Below are 20,000 nucleotides of genomic sequence, written 5' to 3'. Positions count from 1 at the left end.
ACATGCTGTCTGAATGAATGAACTGCACGAGTCTCCTGATTGGTGTATCAGTATTACATTGTCCTGGCTTGGTCTCTGACTCTGGCAACTTACGATGAACCCGATATGGTGTGTGTGTGTGTGTGTGTCCAGGTACAAGAGGACGTCAGAGAGCCTGAGCACGGCGGGACAGAAGACCTCCGCCGCCTTCAGCACCCTGGGGACCGCGATCAGCCGCAAGTTTGGAGACATGAGGTACACACACACACACACACACACACACACACACACACGCCATTGCCTTTTAGAACACATGAACGTCAACACAGCGAGATGCTGATGCTAAGCTACACGTTCACCCCCACTGAGAACGTATAGAGGCGTAAACGGTAAACAGTGGGAGATTCGTGTTTGTGTGTGTGTGTGTGTGTCTCTGTGTGTCTGTGTGTGTGTGTGTGTGTGTGTGTGAGGTTGAGCCAGACAATCTGTTCCAGCGGTTATGTAAGCCCAGAGTAAGCTGCTTTCTGCAGGCCTAGAGTGGATGCAGGTTGGGTGGGGGGGGGGATCAGGGCAGTCCCAACCTAGCAGTCACCCTCATTGTTGGGCCACAGTAAGAGCAGGCCAGGTACGGTGGCTCTCGAGGGACACACTGAGCCACTGGGGAGTTCTCATAGACTGATGGTCATGCAATAGGCTGACTCAGGCCTTAGGCCCGCCCTGATAACACCACTGTACGGCTGATTATGGTGTACGGCGTGTGATGTCATGGACTGTCATGTCAGCATCTTTGTGTGCTTGTGTTGCTCTGTGAACGTTGTCATTTCTTCATGTTAATGTTTCTACCATAACCTTTATTACTGGTGTGTTAATATGTAATAACAGACTAATGAAGTGTAATAACAGACTAATGTTATGATGTTGAATGTTAACTGTGAAAGGCATCCCTCTCTTCATGTGTTCCAGCATGTATGGTCTTGAGATTATGTATCCCAGGAGGTATGTTCCACATGCATGGGTTGGGGGGGGTGTGTGCGTGTGCGTGTGTGTGTGTGTGTGGGGGGGGGGGGGGGGTGTGGCTTTGAGTTAATCAACACCAACAGGGCTTGACATTAAGCTTTTTCAGGTACTACAAGTGAACTTATCTTAGTTTGTCCAAGAGCTCAAGTTACTTGTCCAAATACCGGTACAAAGATTTTAAAAAAGCAACATACACTCACCGGCCACCTCATTAGGTACACCTTTTCAACTGCTGGTTAACGCAAATATCTAATCAACCAATCACGTGGCACTAACTCAATGTATTTAGGCATGTTGACATGGTCAAGACGATCTGCTGAAGTTCGAACCAGCATCAGAATGGGAAAGAAAGGTGATTTAAGTGACTTTGAACGTGGCATGGTTGTTGGTGCCAGACGGGCTGTTTATTTCTGAAAGTGCTGATCTAATGGGATTTTCCCGCACAACCATCTCTAATGTTTACAGAGAATGGTCAGAAAAAGAGAAAATATCCAGTGAGCGGCAGTTCTCTGGGCGGAAATGGTGGTGTAATGGTGTGGGGGATATTTTCTTGGCACAAATCTGCAGCAACTGCGTGATATTATAATGTCAATATGGACCAAAATCTCTGAGGAATGTTTCCAGCACCTTGTTGAATCTATGCCATGAAGATTTAAGGCAGTTCTGAAGGCAAAAGAGGGGGTCCAACCCAGTACTAGCAAGGTGTGCCTAATGAAGTGGCCGGTGAGTGTATGTTAGTGCAAATAACACATTTTCCTACTATTGATTTGATAATGATCTTATTATCCTTTATTTAAACATTTTTTAATCAAACAATATTTTGTTATTATTTAAAATGATTACAATGGGGTAATCAGTGATTTCTGATCACTGATTACCCCACAAAAGGGATGAATATTTACAAAAAATGTTTTGGATAAGTACCCCGCCTCCACCCCTCCCTCCCCAATGGAAGAAATCTTATTTGCTAGCTTTTGGATAGTATCCTATATTCAAGTTGAGACATCTTCCTCCTAAACTCCCACGGTTGTCCACCACCTACAGACCGCCGTTTCTGCCTAATTGTCCAACTCAACTCAATAGAAACGTTCTCTTCCTCTTAGCTTCAAATAATGCCTTTGCCGGTGTTGTGCTGTTTTCTGACTCCTCCTTCGTATTACTTGTTAAATAGCCTCAGCGATAATTTGCTAGATTTTTTGCAGATATTAATACATTAAGGGCCGGTTTCACAGACAAGGCTTAAGCCTAGTCCTGGACTAAATCACACTTTCAATGTAAAATCTCCATTGAAGATGCTTTTTAGTCCAGGACTAGGCTTAAGCCTTGTCTGTGAAACCGGCCCATAGATTTTTGTTTTGTTTTGACTTGACAAGCCTTAATGTTGAGCCCTGACCAGGTGGTGTGTGTTTCATGTACAACATGAACATGGCGGGGGGGGGGGGGGGGGGGGGGTTGTGTGTGTGTGTGTTGGGGTCCCACCTAGTACGTACCGTGTGAGTGTGGTCTCCAGGCCTGCAGCATGCTACCTGTGGTCTGAAGCTGGTCACCGTGGTGACTGTCATTGATGAATCATAACCTGGCTGATCAGTAGAACCATGCTACCTAGAACCATGGAAGGTCTTCACAGGGTTCTCCCACAGGAACAGCCTAAAAACCCTTTCGGAAAGCATTTTCCTAAGAGTGTAGGTGAAGTGTGTGTGTGTGTGTGTGTGTGTGCGTGTGTGTGTGCGTGTGCGTGTGCGTGTGCGTGTGCGTGTGCGTGTGCGTGTGCGTGTGCGTGTGCGTGTGCGTGTGCGTGTGTGTGTGTGTGCGCGTGCGCGTGCGCGTGTGCGCGTGTGCGCTGGATCACTGGGTTTGGTTTCCTTCAATAGGTTGACAGTGAAACAACCATATGATGTACATCTAAAAACAAGTGTTCTTTTTGTTGTTGTTTTTCAACTTCTTTTTCTGCATCAAAAGATCCAATTCCATTGGGTAAGAGGGTGTGTCCCAGTGGTGTGGTCTCAGTAGTCGAGTGTGTCTAGTGATTGCATGACCTTTCCAGACATTCTGACTGGTGAATGTAGTGTGTGACTAGTGGATGTCTACAGTGTGTGTGTGTGTGTGTGTTGACTAGGGGTGGGCATCAATGATCGACGATCGATAATTGATTGATAAGGATCTTGGTCGATCACAAAATATTTTGCTCGATAATCATTAATAAATTGAGTGGAAATTAGTTTGTCCACGTTATGTGTGAGAAATGAACTTTGCATTTGCCTTCGCATTGAATTTCGCAACGCAGTACGGCATGATGCAACAAGTTACGCCGCTCATTGCAAACACTGCGCAGTGACATACAGTGCCTTGCAAAAGTATTCACCCCCCTTGGCTTTTTACCTATTTTGTTACATTACAACCTGTAATTTAAATGTTTTTTTAATCAGAATTTTATTTGATGAATCTGCACAAAATAGTCTTAGTTTTGAAATGAAATGAGAAATATATATATATAAAAAAAGAATTAAAAAAAATAAAGAACTGAAAATTGGCATGTGCATATGTATTCACCCCCTTTGTTATGAAGCCCCTAAAAAGTTATGGTGCAACCAATTACCTTCAGAAGTCTCATAATTAGTGAAATGAAGTCCACCTGTGTGCAATCTAAGTGTCACATGATCTGTCAGTATATACACACCTTTTCTGAAAGGCCCCAGAGGCTGCAACACCTAAGCAAGAGGCACCACCAACCAAACACTGCCATGAAGACCAAGGAACTCTCCAAACAAGTCCGGGACAAAGTTGTTGAGAAGTACAAGTCAGGGTTGGGTTATAACAAAATATCCAAATCTTTGATGATCCCCAGGAGCACCATCAAATCCATCATAAACAAATGGAAAGAACATGGCACCACATGGCACCACAACAAACCTGCCAAGAGAGGGCCGCCCACCAAAACTCACGGACCAGGCAAGGAGGGCATTAATCAGAGAGGCAGCACAGAGACCAAGGGTAACCCTGGAGGAGCTGCAGAGTTCCACAGCAGAGACTGGAGTATCTGTCCATAGGACCACAATTAGCCGTACACTCCATAGAGCTGGGCTTTATGGAAGAGTGGCCAGAAGAAAGCCATTACTTTCCGCTAAAAATAAGAAGGCACGTTTTGAGTTTGCAAAAAGGCATGTCGGAGACTCCCAAAATGTATGGAGGAAGGTGCTCTGGTCAGATGAGACTAAAATTGAACTTTTTGGTCATCAAGGAAAACGCTATGTCTGGCGCACACCCAACACATCCCATCACCCCAAGAACACCATCCCCACAGTGAAACATGGTGGTGGCAGCATCATGCTGTGGCGCTGTTTTTCAGCAACAGGGACTGGGAAACTGGTCCGAGTCGAGGGAAAGATGGATGGTGCTAAATACAGGGATATTCTTGAGCAAAACCTGTACCAGTCTGTAAGTGATTTGAGACTAGGACGGAGGTTCACCTTCCAGCAGGACAACGACCCCAAGCATACTGCTAAAGCAACACATGAGTGGTTCAAGGGGAAACATATACATGTGTTGGAATGGCCTAGTCAAAGCCCAGACCTCAATCCAATTGAGAATCTGTGGTCAGACTTGAAGATTGCTGTTCACAAGCGTAAACCATCAAACTTGAAGGAGCTGGAGCAGTTTTCCCTTGAGGAATGGGCAAAAATCCCAGTGGAAAGATGTGGCAAGCTCATAGAGACTTATCAAAAGCGACTTGCAGTCGCAAAAGGTGGCTCTACAAAGTACTGACTTTAAGGGGGTGAATAGTTATGCACATTGATGTTTTCTGTTATTTTGTCCTATTTGTTGTTGTTTGCTTCACAATAAAAAAAAACACATCTTCAAAGTTGTAGGCATATTCTGTTAATTAAATGATGCAAACTTTCAAACAATCCATTTGAATTCCAGGTTGTGAGGCAACAAAACACGAAAAATGTCAAGGGGGGTGAATACTTTTGCAAGGCACTGTATACAACACGACGACGACCCCGATGAAATACCACCTGCAAACAGTACATCCGACCCTGATTGCTCCTTCGCTACCTTCTCAGCCCTCCATCACGTCTCATCTAATAGGGAGGTGTGATGCACAACGAGAAGAGAAAGTAACAATGGCCATCTGCAAATTAATCGAAACAGATATTCTGCCGCTCAGTTTTGTCGAGGGTAGAGTATTTCGTGCCAGCATATCCTATTCCATCGCGACGTTCCATAACCAGGCGCATAGAAATCAAGAATAAAGTTTTTTCCCCAAGGAAAACATGCTTGTTATTTCTGCCCTAGGCATTGTTTTAATGAAAAAAAAGCTTATCAATTAATCGATAATTGATCGTTAATTCTTGTGATTATCGAAAAAGAAATGTTGATCGTTTGCCCAGCCCTAGTGTTGACCTTTTGAACCCCCCCCCCCCCCCCAACCATGTCCTCTAGTAGATCTAGCATAGCTAAGCATAAAAGTGTGTTTCTAAAGGGCTCTGCACACAGCGTGCGATTTCTGTTGCACGTCAACGTTCCATTTTGAAGTTTGAATGGAAGTCTATGAGAACATCGCATTTACCCACACACGGCCCCGATTTTAATCGCACGGCGAACATTCGATTCCATTCATTTTGAATGGGACAAAGCACACGGCGTGCGAGTTTTGTCGCACTGTCAAATGAATGGAATCGAATGTTCGCCGTGCGATTAAAATCGGGGCCGTGTGTGGGTAAATGCGATGTTCTCATAGACTTCCATTCAAACTTCACAATGGAACGTTGATGCGCAACAGAAATCGCACGCTGTGTGCAGAGCCCTTAAGTCTGAGAAATAGGAATGATTGGTCCCTGTAGCTCCTGTGTGTGAGAATGCATCACCGTGTTTAATGTCATCAGTGTGTGTTGCTGATGACGTGTGTTCTCATGAAAGGTTTTATTATGTGATGACTGATGTATAATTGATTCACTTACGTTCGACAAATGTACTTTGGTTAAAACTGTGTTTAAATGTGAATGTAAATTATTTACTGTGAGTAGACAGACTGTAGAGTAGACTGTTAGTCAGTAGTTAGACATGTCTAATCTCTCTCTGTGGTCTGCATTTGGCTGTGCAGGCTGAATGAAGAGGAAGCGTCGTTTCAGAATTACACCATGAACTTTAGGTAGATGACTCTGTCTTATGAGGGGTAGAGAGATGTAGAGCTTGGAGGTAGCTTTAGCCAATAGCCCGTAAGCTATGTGTTCACTGTACACTGTATAGCTGTGTGTGTGTGTGTGTGTGTGTGTGTGTGTGTGTGTGTGTGTGTGCGTGCGCACACACGTGTCATCGTGTTAATAATTAACCCCTCTCTCTTGGTCATGCTTGCTGGGATCAGCTACTCTATCAAACACTCTATGAGCATGCCCACTATGAGGTAAATGTGTGAGAGCTATCTCTCTCTCACTCTTTTTCTCTCTCTGTGTGTGTAGAACCAGTCAGTCCTGTGTGACATTGCTGTATAGTGAAGGCATTGTTGTTAGCGTTTATGTTAGCATTATTATGGGAAATTGCTATTGGTTCAGAATTTACGGAAAAGGAACGGACTCTCATTGGTCAGTCTGGAGTTCATATCCTAATGTTCAGTAAGCATATATCAACTGGAAAAAGTTACCTTTCAGTCAAGCTGAGAAGACTGAGGGGAGGAGAGGAGAGCTAGTTCTCTGTGTTGTAGTGGGAGAGGACAATACAGGCTAGTGGCAGGGGAGGCTAGTGGAGGTAAAAACCGGAGTACGGGCTCATTGTAATGCATGCCTCCATTGCTAGAGACTATAGTTTACACAACAAGGTGCAGCATGGGTGCTCAAGATTCATGTACTGTACATTAAAACATACGGCTCAGTTGAATATGAAGAAAACAAAGGAGAAATGTTCTAATATCTAAATAATAAATAAGTAAATATTAGATATATAACTGTTGTATGACTGATGTGAGTGTTTTCGCTGCGTACAGGAACTCTCCCAGCTTCAAGTCCTTCGAGGAGAAAGTTGAGAACACAGTCTCCAACATGAAGGTAATGTGAAACATGATCTCTTTCTCCTCTCTCTCCGCTCTCTCTCTCTCCTCTCTCTCTCTATAGAGCAATTCCATCTCTCTTTCTCTCTCTCTCTCTCCCATTACAGAGCAGTGGGTTAGTGGTGATGTCAGTAATGTATTGATTAACTTTCCCTAATGTTGTGGTTCTCAGAAGTGGCCTGAGGCTGATCAATGATGAGAGATGTGTGTGGGGGTCACATGTCTCTCAGTTCTGTCAACAACATGGTGAGGCCTACAGTACTGTATTGACTGGGATAACCTCCCATTTTATAACTCACAAAACCTCATTTTGTTGTGTTACAACCTGACTTTTTTTTTGTCACTGACAAAATACAACGTTTATTTTAAAATGTTTTAAAATCGAATTAATTATCTGTAAATAAATATCGAGTCACTATTAATACTCACTAAGTATTCATTTGTAACATTTCTAAAAAGAAATGTTCACACAAATCTCAATTAAATCTATTTTAAACAGTTTAAACAGTGTTTCAGTAGGCAGTAGTTTCAACTGTTTTCTTAATCCAGCTACTTGACTGACAAGCGAGTCCTCCTGCCAGCCCAGGGTGCTTGAGGCCTGCTCTGAAGCCTGCTCTGCTGAGGCCTGCTCTGAAGCCTGCTCTGAGGCCTGCTCTGAGGCCTGTAGTGGCCTGTCCTGAGGCCTGTAGTGGCCTGTCCTGAGGCCTGTAGTGGCCTGTAGTGGCCTGTTCTGAGGCCTGTAGTGGCCTGCTCTGAGGCCTGTAGTGGCCTGTAGTGGCCTGTTCTGAGGCCTGTAGTGGCCTGCTCTGAGGCCTGTTCTGATGCCCAGAGTGCCTGAGGCCTGTAGTGGCCTGTCCTGAGGCCTGTTCTGAGGCCTGTAGTGGCCTGTTCTGAGGCCTGTAGTGGCCTGTAGTGGCCTGTTCTGAGGCCTGCTCTGAGGCCTGTAGTGGCCTGTCTTGAGGCCTGTAGTGGCCTGTCCTGAGGCCTGTAGTGGCCTGTCCTGAGGCCTGTAGTGGCCTGTCCTGAGGCCTGTAGTGGCCTGCTCTGAGGCCTGTAGTGGCCTGCTCTGAGGCCTGTAGTGGCCTGCTCTGAGGCCTGTAGTGGCCTGCTCTGAGGCCTGTCCTGTGGTACTGGGACCTCATGACTCCTGTTGGTTGTTCTTACCGCTGAGGTCGTTCTATCTTCTCCAGAGAACAATCACTCCACTTAGAAAGCGAGCGTTTGACTTTAATGTCAGCCTATTTTAATGTATTTGCTTGTGTGTGCGTGTGTGTGTGTCTGTCTATCTGTCTGCATCCATGTGTCCGTGTGTCTGTGCCCGTGTGTGTGTTCTGCCCTGGAGCAGTCCAATGCGGGCGGGGCGGGAGGGGCCGGGAGCTTTGAGGAGGTGCTGTCCTCCACGGCCCACGCCAGTGCCCAGGACACGCCCACTAACACTCTGACGGACAGCGGCGAGCGCACCTGCTAGACCACGGTAGGCACTAGATCACCCTCCCGCAAGGGACGCACTCACATAGATCTTTTTACATACATTTTATTTTAGATATACGTACATCGCTTTTAATCTTTAACTATTTGTATTGTTGTTTTTAATGACTGCTTTTGTTTTCCTTTTTTATCTATCTAGTCTTGTTCTCTCCATGGAATGTAGTCTCTAGCGCTGTAAAAAAATAACTATTATTATTATTGTCATCATCATAACTTTGGGATGGCAAAATGTGCTTGTCTTTAATTGGGGAGTAAGGCTAAAGGGACAATCTGGGATTTGTACATGCATTTTTTATTGATTGATTGAAAACCTTTATTGTCCCCAATGGGGAAATTTTGTTGTCAAACAGCTCAGTTAGGGCAGAAAACATTCAATACAGAAAACATTCAATAAAATACATAAAACAGTGCAGGCTCAATAAGTATCAGGCACATATTGAGCACTCCGGTTAAAAGATAAAAGATAAAAGGTTGAAAAGGGCTAAAAAAGTAGAAGTAAGACTGAGCTGTTTAACTGGCTGCCACCCAACCGGCGCCATTTTAAGCGTCATTTTGATCTCATGGACGTCCTTGCATCCACGAACAGCTGTTTATGAACTGTAGAGTGGTTACATTTCCCCAGGGGGGTATTCCATCAACATAGCTAAAGGACAATCCAGGCTTATTTTGATAACTCTCGCGATACTTATCAAAATAAGCCTGGATTTTCCTTTAGCAACATTGATGGAATACCCCTCAGGCCCTGCCCCTCAGCTGTTTCACAACAACAATGTGTTTCGTTGTTGACTGAATCCTAGATTGCCCCTTTAAGGTGAGGGTTTTGATTAGGCTAAGTGGATAAGTCCATTTATTTGAGTTATAAAGAGCTTTACTTTGTCTTCAGCATCATGGCCAGACACTGATGGCCAGCAGAGCCTGCCTTCCCTGGGACAGGACCAGCTTTCTACTGCCCCTCTCTGGCCAGGAGGCCACATTACCCGCTGAGGAGAGCAGAACCTACCCATAGGCTTCAACACGCTGTAGACCTGCGTTTCTACCTGCCTCTCCACCAGGGGAAGCTGGCGTAGGTAGAAATCGGAGGATGGACTCACTGTAACGGGATGGAACAGAATGAGGAACACGTTGTCTGAAACCGTTCCATGCATGATAACGTGCCCGTCCTCCGATTTCTACCTCGGCCAGCCTCCCCCAGTCTCCATCTACATGCCTCTGTCAGAGGGTGCTGCTGTTCACACTCCTGTCCTCAACACTTCACTGCTCTCTACCTTTTGTATTAAAAGACCATGGATCCGTCCCGTTTCTATATCTTATATCAACGTGTTTGATAGACAAAAAGAACAGGCCTGTATGTTTGTTTGTGACTACAGGCATGTTCCTGAAGACTGTTATCCCTATACTAAAACAACTGACTTTCTTTTGTATGTATTTCCAACATGACTTGAGACTGCGCCTACTTTCCAAGATCGATAGTCATTGAGGTAACACTATGGCAGGTGGGGGTGGCGTAGGGAGGGTGTTTGGGGTCATATTTGATACTAATACTTGAAATTGCATGTGGTGGATTTGTATGCTGCACTATAGATGGGGACCTAGGTATGGTCACCTTCTGGAGAGACACTGACAACACTTATTACCCCTGTCAATCAAACCAGTATCCTTCATCCCTGTCAATCAAACCAGTAACCTTCATCCCTTTTATAATAATTTCTCTCATGTGACTCTCTGTTCTCCCTCTGTTGTTGTTCATGGTTGATGTTGTTTTGTTATCTTTCTGCTGTGATTTTACTGGAAATGGCTGGAAATATTATATAATATTATACCGATGTTCAGGTCAAATATGTTCAGAAATACATTGTTTTTAGGTTTTTTTCCCCGAGGCAGAGCTGCACTCTTCGGTCTCAATGTGATACAGTTGTAATACCAAAAGATTAGCTAACTATTCAAGTCAATCATATAAAGCTTTTTTAATACTAATTATTATTCCATAATGCTGTGTTTTCTGCACATGTACTGTTATTAAACAATTTGTTCCAAACCAAACCTGTTAATCATGGTTTTATTAGTCACAATTGTGTACTTTCTGAATGAAATATTGCGAATATGGACTTGTGACTATTGTAAAAACAACACATACTGTAAAATGTGTTTTATAAAGCATATCAAACATGGACACTAGTACTGTATGTCTCTAGCAGGGGAGGCTGGTGGAGGTAGAAACTGGAGGACATGCTTATTGTAACGCAATAAGTCTCACGAGTCCAAATAAGCCTGGACTTTCCTTTAGCGACGTTGTTGGGCCGTGTTTCACACCAAGAACATCCGGTCCAAACATGATTCACCTCCTGTATGAATGTACGAAACCACCAGAGTTTGTTTTCCTCTGACCCCAAAGCTTTAAAGCATCATAATTCCTTCTGTCTGACCAGAAGCGGGCCAGTTCCACAACATCCTCCCAGCCAGGATCACATGTCAGGTCATGTGTCTCTGCTGTCAGGGGGACGGACGGACGGACGGACCACCGGACACCCGGAATGTTGAGGTCACGAGGAAGAAGAAGAGGAGGAGGGTGGGGGTGAGGAGGGGGAGTGGGTGTCAGACGCTGAGCTCCCAGCATGCCCTTGACCTCCAGCAGTCACGTGACCGGCCCTCTCCTCGTTCAGACTGTGCACCAGCCGGACCACCTCTGGGTGCTGGAAGCGTCCTGGGGGGGCAGAGACAGACACACACGTTTAGGTTACGTCCTTACAACAACTTTACATCCCTACACAGACCTGTATACTGCCCCCTGGTGGTGGGGCGAGCTGCGGGTGGAGGGTTAACACACACACAATGTTTACCCTGTGCCACATTGAAGGTGAAAGTAGAAGCCTGATATATGTACACCCACTGCATCTTGCACACCAGAGCGAAAGGGTAAAACTCTATTAGAGACATCTACTGTGTGCATGCGTGTGTGTGTGTGTGTCTACCTACCTTGTGTGGAGTCAAAGAACTCCTGCAGTCTTCCTGGTTTCCCCTCCAGCTCCTCGTACTCATGAGCCTGCAGGATCATCTCGAACAGGTCCAAGTCCTTCACTAGCTTAGCCTCGGGGCTAGCCTGGTTCTCGTACTCCTGTTCAAACAGAGACATGTTAGCTAACCCAATGCTGGTTAAATGAAGTGAAGGCTGAATTAAAGTGAACTTAGTAATAACTCATCTTGGTGATAGAAAACTGCCTGATAGACACATAGAACACATAGAAAAGGCTGTTACACTCAGCCCTGGACTGACCTCCCAGAGGTCATAGATCTCCTTCCTCAGTCCTTCCTGCAGCAGCCCAGTCAGGTGTCTCATGGCTTCCTGTGTGAGAGACAGGAAGTTTAATGTCTGATGGGAAATCTAAACCAACCTGTCGGTTCCTTGTAGGAAATTAATGCCTGCAGAGCTGTCTTGTTATTACATGCACCACCTTAAACCTTAAGCTCACAGCCACTTTATTACTTGAACTATCTATTTTATTACTAATTGTAATTGTACTGCTAATTGTATCCTGTCTTATTTGTCACTTATGTCCTGTACTATTGTCACTTTTTAAATCTTGAATTATGCCTATTGCCTTATTGTCTTGTGCTGGAATGTCAGGAACCGAAGCCTAAGAATTTTACTCTCTTACACCTGTGTAATGTGACGTAACAATACAACTTGGTTGGAACTTGATCATGCATGTCAAACACTGAAATTGGGCCCAACTCGTATTCAAAGGTACCTGCAACAATACTGCTACTGCTCTGATCTACATCGTACAGTAGATAAACACCTGGATAAAAGGTTTCCATAGGGGGGTCTTGGTGGCATAGCACACTGATAGGATGCGTTTTCATTGTGCACTTGGAAACTTTAGATACTCTATATAAACTCATCAGTAATCCTAATTAAGTTGTAACATATAAACTAGGGATCTCCCGATCCCACTTTTTCACTACCGATACCGATACCGATACCTGGGCTTCGGGTATCGGCGATACCGATACGATATTTGTATACATTTTTTGACCCCTGAATAATAACAAATACCTCCCCAGTATATAGTCCACACCAACAACAGTTAAATTAAAGACTGCCAGCCTTTATTAAAGCAACAAATGCGACGTGTTGTGGATTGGAACTACGGATCATAAGCTTTCAAATGATGTGTCATACATTGAAATCGGAAAAAATATGAAGTTAGAGTCATTTGAATGTTGTTAGACGTCAGGCACATATAGGGTTAACCTCTTTGTAATGAAACCGGAAGCACACAGCGCTATGCGCATTTTAAGCGCATATAGGACTCGCGTGAAGCATTTCTGCGACTCGCGTGAAGCATTTCTGCGACACGCGTTTCTGTTCACTGTTTTCATTCCCCCATCGCTTATACACATACGTTTGACTGCGGATGACAGTAGGATCGGATCGGAGCCTTTTTTTCTTATGGTGCGATCCCCGATCCAGCATTCAGGACCAATATCGGGTCGATATCCGATATCAGTATCGGATCGGGACATCCCTAATATAAACTGTCAACCTCTCTGCCATATACCTTGCAGCATGTAACTTGACTGGGGGCCAGTGTAGAGCATGGGTCAAGAGGTCAGTATATTTAGAACTGACCAGACTCGGGTAACTTGGCTGCCATGACAACCAACTTCTTATGGGATGGGGGGCTTCTAGTCAACAACTCTACTTGAAGACTCAATGGAGCCCTGTCTTTAGGATGATTTGTATCTTTGCTTGATCATCAACTATCCCCTATAAGAGTCACTATGAATATCATTCTGGGTGCGTTCTGTCTGCCTTTGACGTTAACATCCGGGGTGAGGATATCGAGGTGGTGAAGACCTACAAGTACCTGGGGGTGCATCTGGACGACAAACTGGACTGGTCCGCCAACACAGAGGCACTCTACAAGAAGGGCCAGAGCAGGCTGTACTTCCTAAGGAGACATAGGTCTTTTGAAGTGTGTGGAGAGATGCTGGCCATGTTTTACCAGTCTGTCATGGCCAGCATTCTCTTCTAGGCTGCAGTCTGCTGGGGTGGAAACATCTCCAAGAGGGATACCAGACGGCTGGACAAGCTTGTAAAAAAGGCGGGTTCAGTGGTGGGAAGGAGCCTGGACTCTCTGGGGACGGTGGTGGAGAGAAGGACGAGGAGCAAGCTGCTGTCTATCAGGGACAATCCCAACCACCCCCTCCATCATGTCCTCGCTGGGCAAACCAGCAGCCGCCGCAGAGGGCGGTTCATTTCGGTACGCTCCAGGACGGAGCGCTATAAAAAAATAATTTATCCCGGCTGCACTTAGACTGTTCAATGGCAACTAAAGTAGTAGTCGGGGTCAAGGCTCCTGAATCTGTATTTATTTATTTATTTTAATCATCATCATCACTTTTTAGTATTTTAATATCATAACTATAGCCATCTTTTTATCCATTTTTCTATCATGATCTTACTGTTTTTTATATACTATACATGGCTGGCCCAGTATTGTTGTCTGTCCTTTATGTTGTGTTGTCATGTGTTGTTTTTAGAGAGTGAAAATGAAAATGAATTTCCCCACGGGGATAAATAAAGTATAATTGAATTGAATTGACTGAGCTCACCCGGTACCGTGAATAAACTTGTATCTTAATTGTCTACCATGAGCAATCTCTAATTACTTTGGGTACCACGATCAACCAATCTCGGCCGCCGGCCATCATCAGGGAACCATCTAATATCACACACTAAGGCGTCAGCTATGTAATCGCAGGGTCCCTGGTTCGTTCCCGGCCGTCGACATATCCTACATGTCATCCCCCCTCTCACCCATCTTTCCTGGCAATCTCTACTGTCTCTCTCAATAAAGCAGAAACGCCCTAAAAGCATATTTTAAAAAACGAAAATGAAAAAGGTTTCCATTAACGGTTACTTGCCTCCTCCCGTCTGTGTTTCTCTGCTTTGCTGACGTTGTCTGCGGGAGCGATATCTCCCACAATGCACTCTGCCATGTCATGAACCAGGGCCAGCTTCATACACCTGAGGTCGAAGATAGGCAATACAAACACACAAGCCACTATACATTACCCAAACACCTAATGTTTCCATAAACAAACTAATGATAACTTTAGGCTAGCTTTCAGATGTGGGCATGTTTTCAGTAAATAGAGCAGATGCAAAACATTGGAATTATGTTATAGTAGTGTACTGTTCACTGACTGGTGAGGTTATGGGTCTATTTTATGGCTTTTGTATTTATTTTTTTTATTTTATTATTATTATTATTCAGTTGTCACATTACTTTGTTGCTGCTATTTGTGGTGTGAGCCCATTAGAATTTCCCCTCCGGGATCAATAAAGTATCTATTTATCTAGGCTATCTTATCTATAATGAGATGGAGAACTGTACATATTGTACTGATATCCATTGCCCTTGTTCTGTACATATCATACCGCACATATTATCTTAACTGTATATTATCTTCGCCCTTGTATGTCTGTCCATACCTTTATGGCTTTTGCACTATGCACAACCATCTGGTTAGATGCCGAACTGCGTTTCGTTGTCTTTGTACTGTCAATGACAATTAAATTGTATCTGATCTGGGGGATATTCCATCAACGTCACTAAAGGAAAATCCATCTCGCGAGACTTCTCAAAAATAAGGCTGGATTTGTTTAAATCTCGCAGGGTTTATCCCAAAAATTGGATTGTCCTTTAGGGACGTTGATGGAATACCCTCCTGATCTGATCTGAATTAGTGATGGGGGAAACGAAGCTTTCGACGCATTGACACATTCAACACAATTGTGTCAGAAAAAGTGTCGCTCTATCGATGCAGTCGATACAGCAGCTCCATAATGCCATCTGCTGGTCAGGTCGTGGTATGGCGCCTGTATCGACTGATTCACAAGTCAGGAATTTGGGGCAAAATACAATAAGCCCACCGTCATCTGCGATGTCATGTTCAATAAAGGTGCTGTGACAAACTGTGTCGATGTGTATGTGGCCATATATGTGGTCTTAAATGTTGGTGTGTCTAGTAGACTATAATAAATACATATATGAATAAATAAATAAATAAATAAATGCAACTGTTGTGTCCATTTCTGATATGAATAGAAGAATTTGCCATTTAGCAAACGCTTTTAATCCAAAAGCTACTTACAGGGACATTCCCCCTGGAGTAATTGTAGTACTCCAGGGCACACTAGTGGAGTTGTTTCAGGCAGGATTTGAACTCACAACCTTCCGATCACCAGTCCAATTCACTATTCACTCCACTATCCCCTTGACATGTAAGGATACAAATCTGAATGACATTTCGGCAGTGGCGGGCGGTGCATTTCACACCTAGGCCTTCAGTGATGTCCGACACATTCCTACCTGAATTATTCTACCTCTTAATACCATTGTTATGACGCCATGGCTCTAGAAACTAGACAGAAACACAGTATAACCGGGCGTTGCATCACCTTAACATAGTCAGACAAGTACAACAGAGTTATATTAATATTTCCGAAGCATTTTTAATCAATAAATCCGCATTTACAATGAAGAGTGTTAAACTAACATCTTTAAGATCGCTACATTACCCACGTCTGTCGTCTCGTCCACCATAATAGCGACAAAGGGTGCCTTTTTAATCTCCATTTTGATCTCTTCTCCCATCACTTCAGCAATAGCAAAAATCAGGTCGTTTTGTATTTTGCCTGATGTCCCAGTAAACACTTTGTTTGTGGACAGGTGGTAATGTAAATCTGGGTTGTTTTCAGCCAGAAAAGAAAGAAGCTCAACGTAGTTTCCTCTGTTTGTGGACTCGGCGCTTTTATCGTGTCCCCTAAATGAAAGTTATTGTTTACCCAAAAACAGGACACAATCGATCAGTATTATCGATCAGTCAACGAAAGCTTTCGTTGTGGAGCTCCGTTTCCCTGCGCACTTTCAAAAGTTTCACATCTACCGGCATAGTTACGCATCTCAATAGTGAATATCAATAGTGCGTATCAATAGTGCGTATCCAATCAAAAGACGTGCTGGGTGCTGACATCATTGAGCCTTACAGCAGGCGCCATTGTTGCTTTTGCTCGCATCTACGTAGGTTTACTAGGTACGCCACAGGTTTTCTCGTTCCAACGTTAAGTTACAGGTCGTATCCGCGGCACCGTTTATCGTGCAGGCGGGCAGATTTTGGAGCCCCCTAGCAACACATTTTGATTGGATAAAAGCTCTAACATAAAGGCCAGCCCTCCAAATCTCAATCGGAGACTGGAAGCAGCGCAACCAAGAGGAAAGCTATGAAATGAAGAGAATAGACTATGGGGAATCATTAATACATATTTGTGGAAAAAATATATTAAAATAAAATGTATATTCTGATGATGTTTAGGCCAGCAGAGAAGGCCTTGCTGGCCCTGACGGCACACCACTGCATTTCGGCATGTGTGGGACATGGCTGTTTGACAATTGGAGCAGATATAAATGGTCAACATGTCATAACAGGGCCAACAGTGTTGGGACGTGCTCGTGGAACAGGGAAAGAGTGCAAAACAAGGCTATATTGTGGAAACTGGACAGACTTGTGCTTATGTGAACAATCAAATATTTATTGCTTGTGTACATGAACAGGCAACGTTTTTTTGTTATGTATGTGTATCTATCTGGCTAGCCTATGTGTTGCAATTATGAATCTATGACTATCTCTGTATGTTCTATGTCTATCTATCAATACAGTGTTTCCTCTACATGCATTTCATCGTGGCGCACCGCCACGATGGAATTTCCTCCGCCACCATGCAGATTTCTCAACCCAAAAAAAAAAAAAAAAATAGCGTTCGTAAATTCGCTCTGAGAGCCCCGGAGCGCACACTGGGTTCAACGTCATAAAGGGACCAAGTCATTTGATTGGACAAGAGGCATTCCGTGAGTGCTGATCAGATTTCCAGAGCGTATTTACGAACGCGCCCTGGCTGTCACCCGAACACCGCGAGCTAGCGTAGTGTAGTGTAGTATAGGATGCGTAGTGTAGTGTAGTGTAGGATGGAGAGAGAGAGGAGAAGCCTCTCTATGTGTTACCTATGTCCAGTGTACTAGAACCACTCTAACAGGAGTGTTTGTCCGTGAATAACACCGGCTATGCCCGGGGTAGAAACACAAGACTATAGCTGGATAAGGTCTACTCATTTTAAGCCGTCGACCAGCCCTCTACGACCACGGGAAGTCATGTTAAAAGTGAAGATACTTCTGTTAAACTAAGCTAAGCTAAACATCGCTAATCGCTAACTCCCTCCTGGGCTTAAAGTGACAAGTAATAACGTTGTGAAAAAAAACGTCAGATCAGTGTTTTTGTTTTTATTGACAACGGAATTACATGCTGGAAAAACATGCAGACACAGATAATAAGAGACACACGGGAGAAGTACAGGAAAACATTTTATTTTTTTGGGCCATCCTCGAGTTTTGAGCGCGCGTGCGCGTTTCATGCGCGTGCACGCGAAAAAATCGCGAGCGCGCGCTGTGCGCGCGCGATCAGCACTACCCGCCACCATTGTAAAAATTCCTGGAGGAAACACTGCAATATCTACCAATCTCCTGTCTATTTCTATCTCTATCTCTGTCAATAAATTTATTCTGTCTAGCGTCCGTATGTCTCCACTCTGACTACAACCCTCAAATATGAGTGAGTTCAACGTCATTTTATGCAGTACGAAACTTGGAACACTGCCTCGTCTGCGGAATGATTGACACACCGGTCAGAGGTGCTCGTGTGACGTACGAAGCTTCGTTCGAGTAGTCACGTGGTTTTTGCCAACTTGACACAAGCATCGATACATTTGTATCGACGCACATTGTGTCGGAAGATCGACGCTGTGTCGTGACTACTGCGTCGAGCGTAACATCACTAATCTGAATTAGACAGTGGCTGTGTTCGGAATAGCGTACTAGCATACTACTCATACTAGATATGACGTAGATTTTGAGTATGTAGTACGTTCACACTGTACAGTATGCGAGATTTGAGTATGCGAGAAATTTAGTATGTGAGCAATTACTTCCGGGAAAATTGAAGTCAGTTACGATGGACACTTTTGGCATACTGCTTCCCCAAAATGCATTTTGCGTCCAGGGTTGCAGGATTGCGTCCAGGGTTGCCGACGAATGGGCTACTTGATTTTGAGGTTATAGAAAGTTTAGGCTGTAAATTGTCAATCCTATCTGGCAACCCTGTGCCTCGTCAAACTGCGTCATACAAACCCGTCATACAGCTTTTGTTTACATTGTCCGATAGCCTGGGGACCGAAAGCTTGCAATAAACATTGCTTTTTGCACAAATATGAGTGTGCAGATGCTGCTTTCTTGCACTCTATTTGATACTCTTCAGCTGCAGCACCCCAGCTAAGTCTGATCACGGATGAGCGGTGGTATTTTCACTACTGGGAATTAACATGGTGAAATGCATTCTTAGACCAGGCTAGTCGTCATGATTACAAATATGCCACTTAAAATGCATGAAATCCACGTTTATTTGTGTCTTACACACATGTTCACCTAGTATTTGACTGCTTGTAGCCCAATCACGAATGATCCCAGTATTGTCGCTTCAGACGGACAGGTTGGGTTGTTATTGTGCTTGCTACAGCCCACGATATGTTATTGCTCATATATATTTATTTTAATCATGTTATTTTACCAACTGTTAAGACAACAATATAGTAAGCTAGTTACTTGAGCTAGCTAAAGATATTGGCCCCCCAAATCATTTTACAACGTGTTGTAATTATGTTACGATATTTCTGTCGAGTGAGTGAAGGTAAGCAACGTAGGGTGCGTTCGTAAAATCGCTCTGATCACACACTGGGTGCAACGTCATAAAGGGACCAGGTAATTTGATTGGACAAGAGGCATTCCATGAGTGCTGATCATATTTCCAGGGCGAAATTACGAACGCAGCTAGCGAACAGAAGACGCAAAAAATCATCAGATCAGATATATAAACGGGTTATTTTGGTAAACTGGACACATTTTGGGAATATATGTGGTTACTTTCTCGCCTGAAAACATATTAAAACTTCATAAAATGACATGTTAACACTTGTAAAGCCAAAATTATATATTTTAGCTAATGGAGGTATAAAATGGAAGTTTAAATTCGCCGCTCCCGGCGAAATGCATTCTGGGAGGCAGTATGCATACAGTGTAAATGGTCTGCTGGTTTTCACATACTTATTATGAATTTAGTAGGCAGTATGCAGTATATACTCATTGAGTATGCTAGTATGCAGTATGCTAGTATACCATTCCGAACACAGCCAGTCAACTACCTTTCCTTGTTGATACTGCTGTCGGTTACGGTCAGAGCCATCACGGACATCCTGTACATGTGGTCGGAGACGCTCTCGGGCTGTTTCACCCCCCGGTACACCCACCCGGTCCGGGGCACGCGCTGGAAATAAGGCATGGATGCTGTTTACATTTTACAT

At 44.1% G+C, this 20,000-nt stretch overlaps 2 protein-coding genes across 2 annotated transcripts in view; one reads left to right on the top strand and one right to left on the bottom strand.

Annotated features, from left to right (window-relative positions):
* The window catches only part of tpd52l1 (tpd52 like 1), a 23,529-nt gene extending 13,469 nt beyond the window's left edge, over positions 1-10,060 (top strand). Inside the window, exons 4-7 of the mRNA XM_080546853.1 lie at positions 133-234; positions 6,977-7,037; positions 8,382-8,513; positions 9,411-10,060. Of these exons, the coding sequence (XP_080402979.1) occupies positions 133-234; positions 6,977-7,037; positions 8,382-8,507 (289 nt within the window). The 3' untranslated portion in view covers positions 8,508-8,513; positions 9,411-10,060. The remainder of the gene's footprint in view (positions 1-132; positions 235-6,976; positions 7,038-8,381; positions 8,514-9,410) is intronic.
* hddc2 (HD domain containing 2) overlaps positions 10,061-20,000 on the bottom strand; it is a gene marked incomplete at its 5' end in the record, with an annotated part of 10,277 nt that continues 337 nt past the window's right edge. Inside the window, 5 exons of the mRNA XM_080546842.1 lie at positions 10,061-11,228; positions 11,501-11,639; positions 11,799-11,863; positions 14,452-14,558; positions 19,842-19,963. Coding sequence (XP_080402968.1) covers positions 11,068-11,228; positions 11,501-11,639; positions 11,799-11,863; positions 14,452-14,558; positions 19,842-19,963 — 594 coding nt within the window. The 3' untranslated portion in view covers positions 10,061-11,067. The remainder of the gene's footprint in view (positions 11,229-11,500; positions 11,640-11,798; positions 11,864-14,451; positions 14,559-19,841; positions 19,964-20,000) is intronic.

This window comes from Nansenia antarctica (assembly GCF_963989245.1).
Source record: "Nansenia antarctica genome assembly, chromosome: 1".
NCBI classification, from domain to species: Eukaryota; Metazoa; Chordata; class Actinopteri; order Argentiniformes; family Microstomatidae; genus Nansenia; species Nansenia antarctica.
This window is presented reverse-complemented; position numbering and strand designations above follow the sequence as displayed.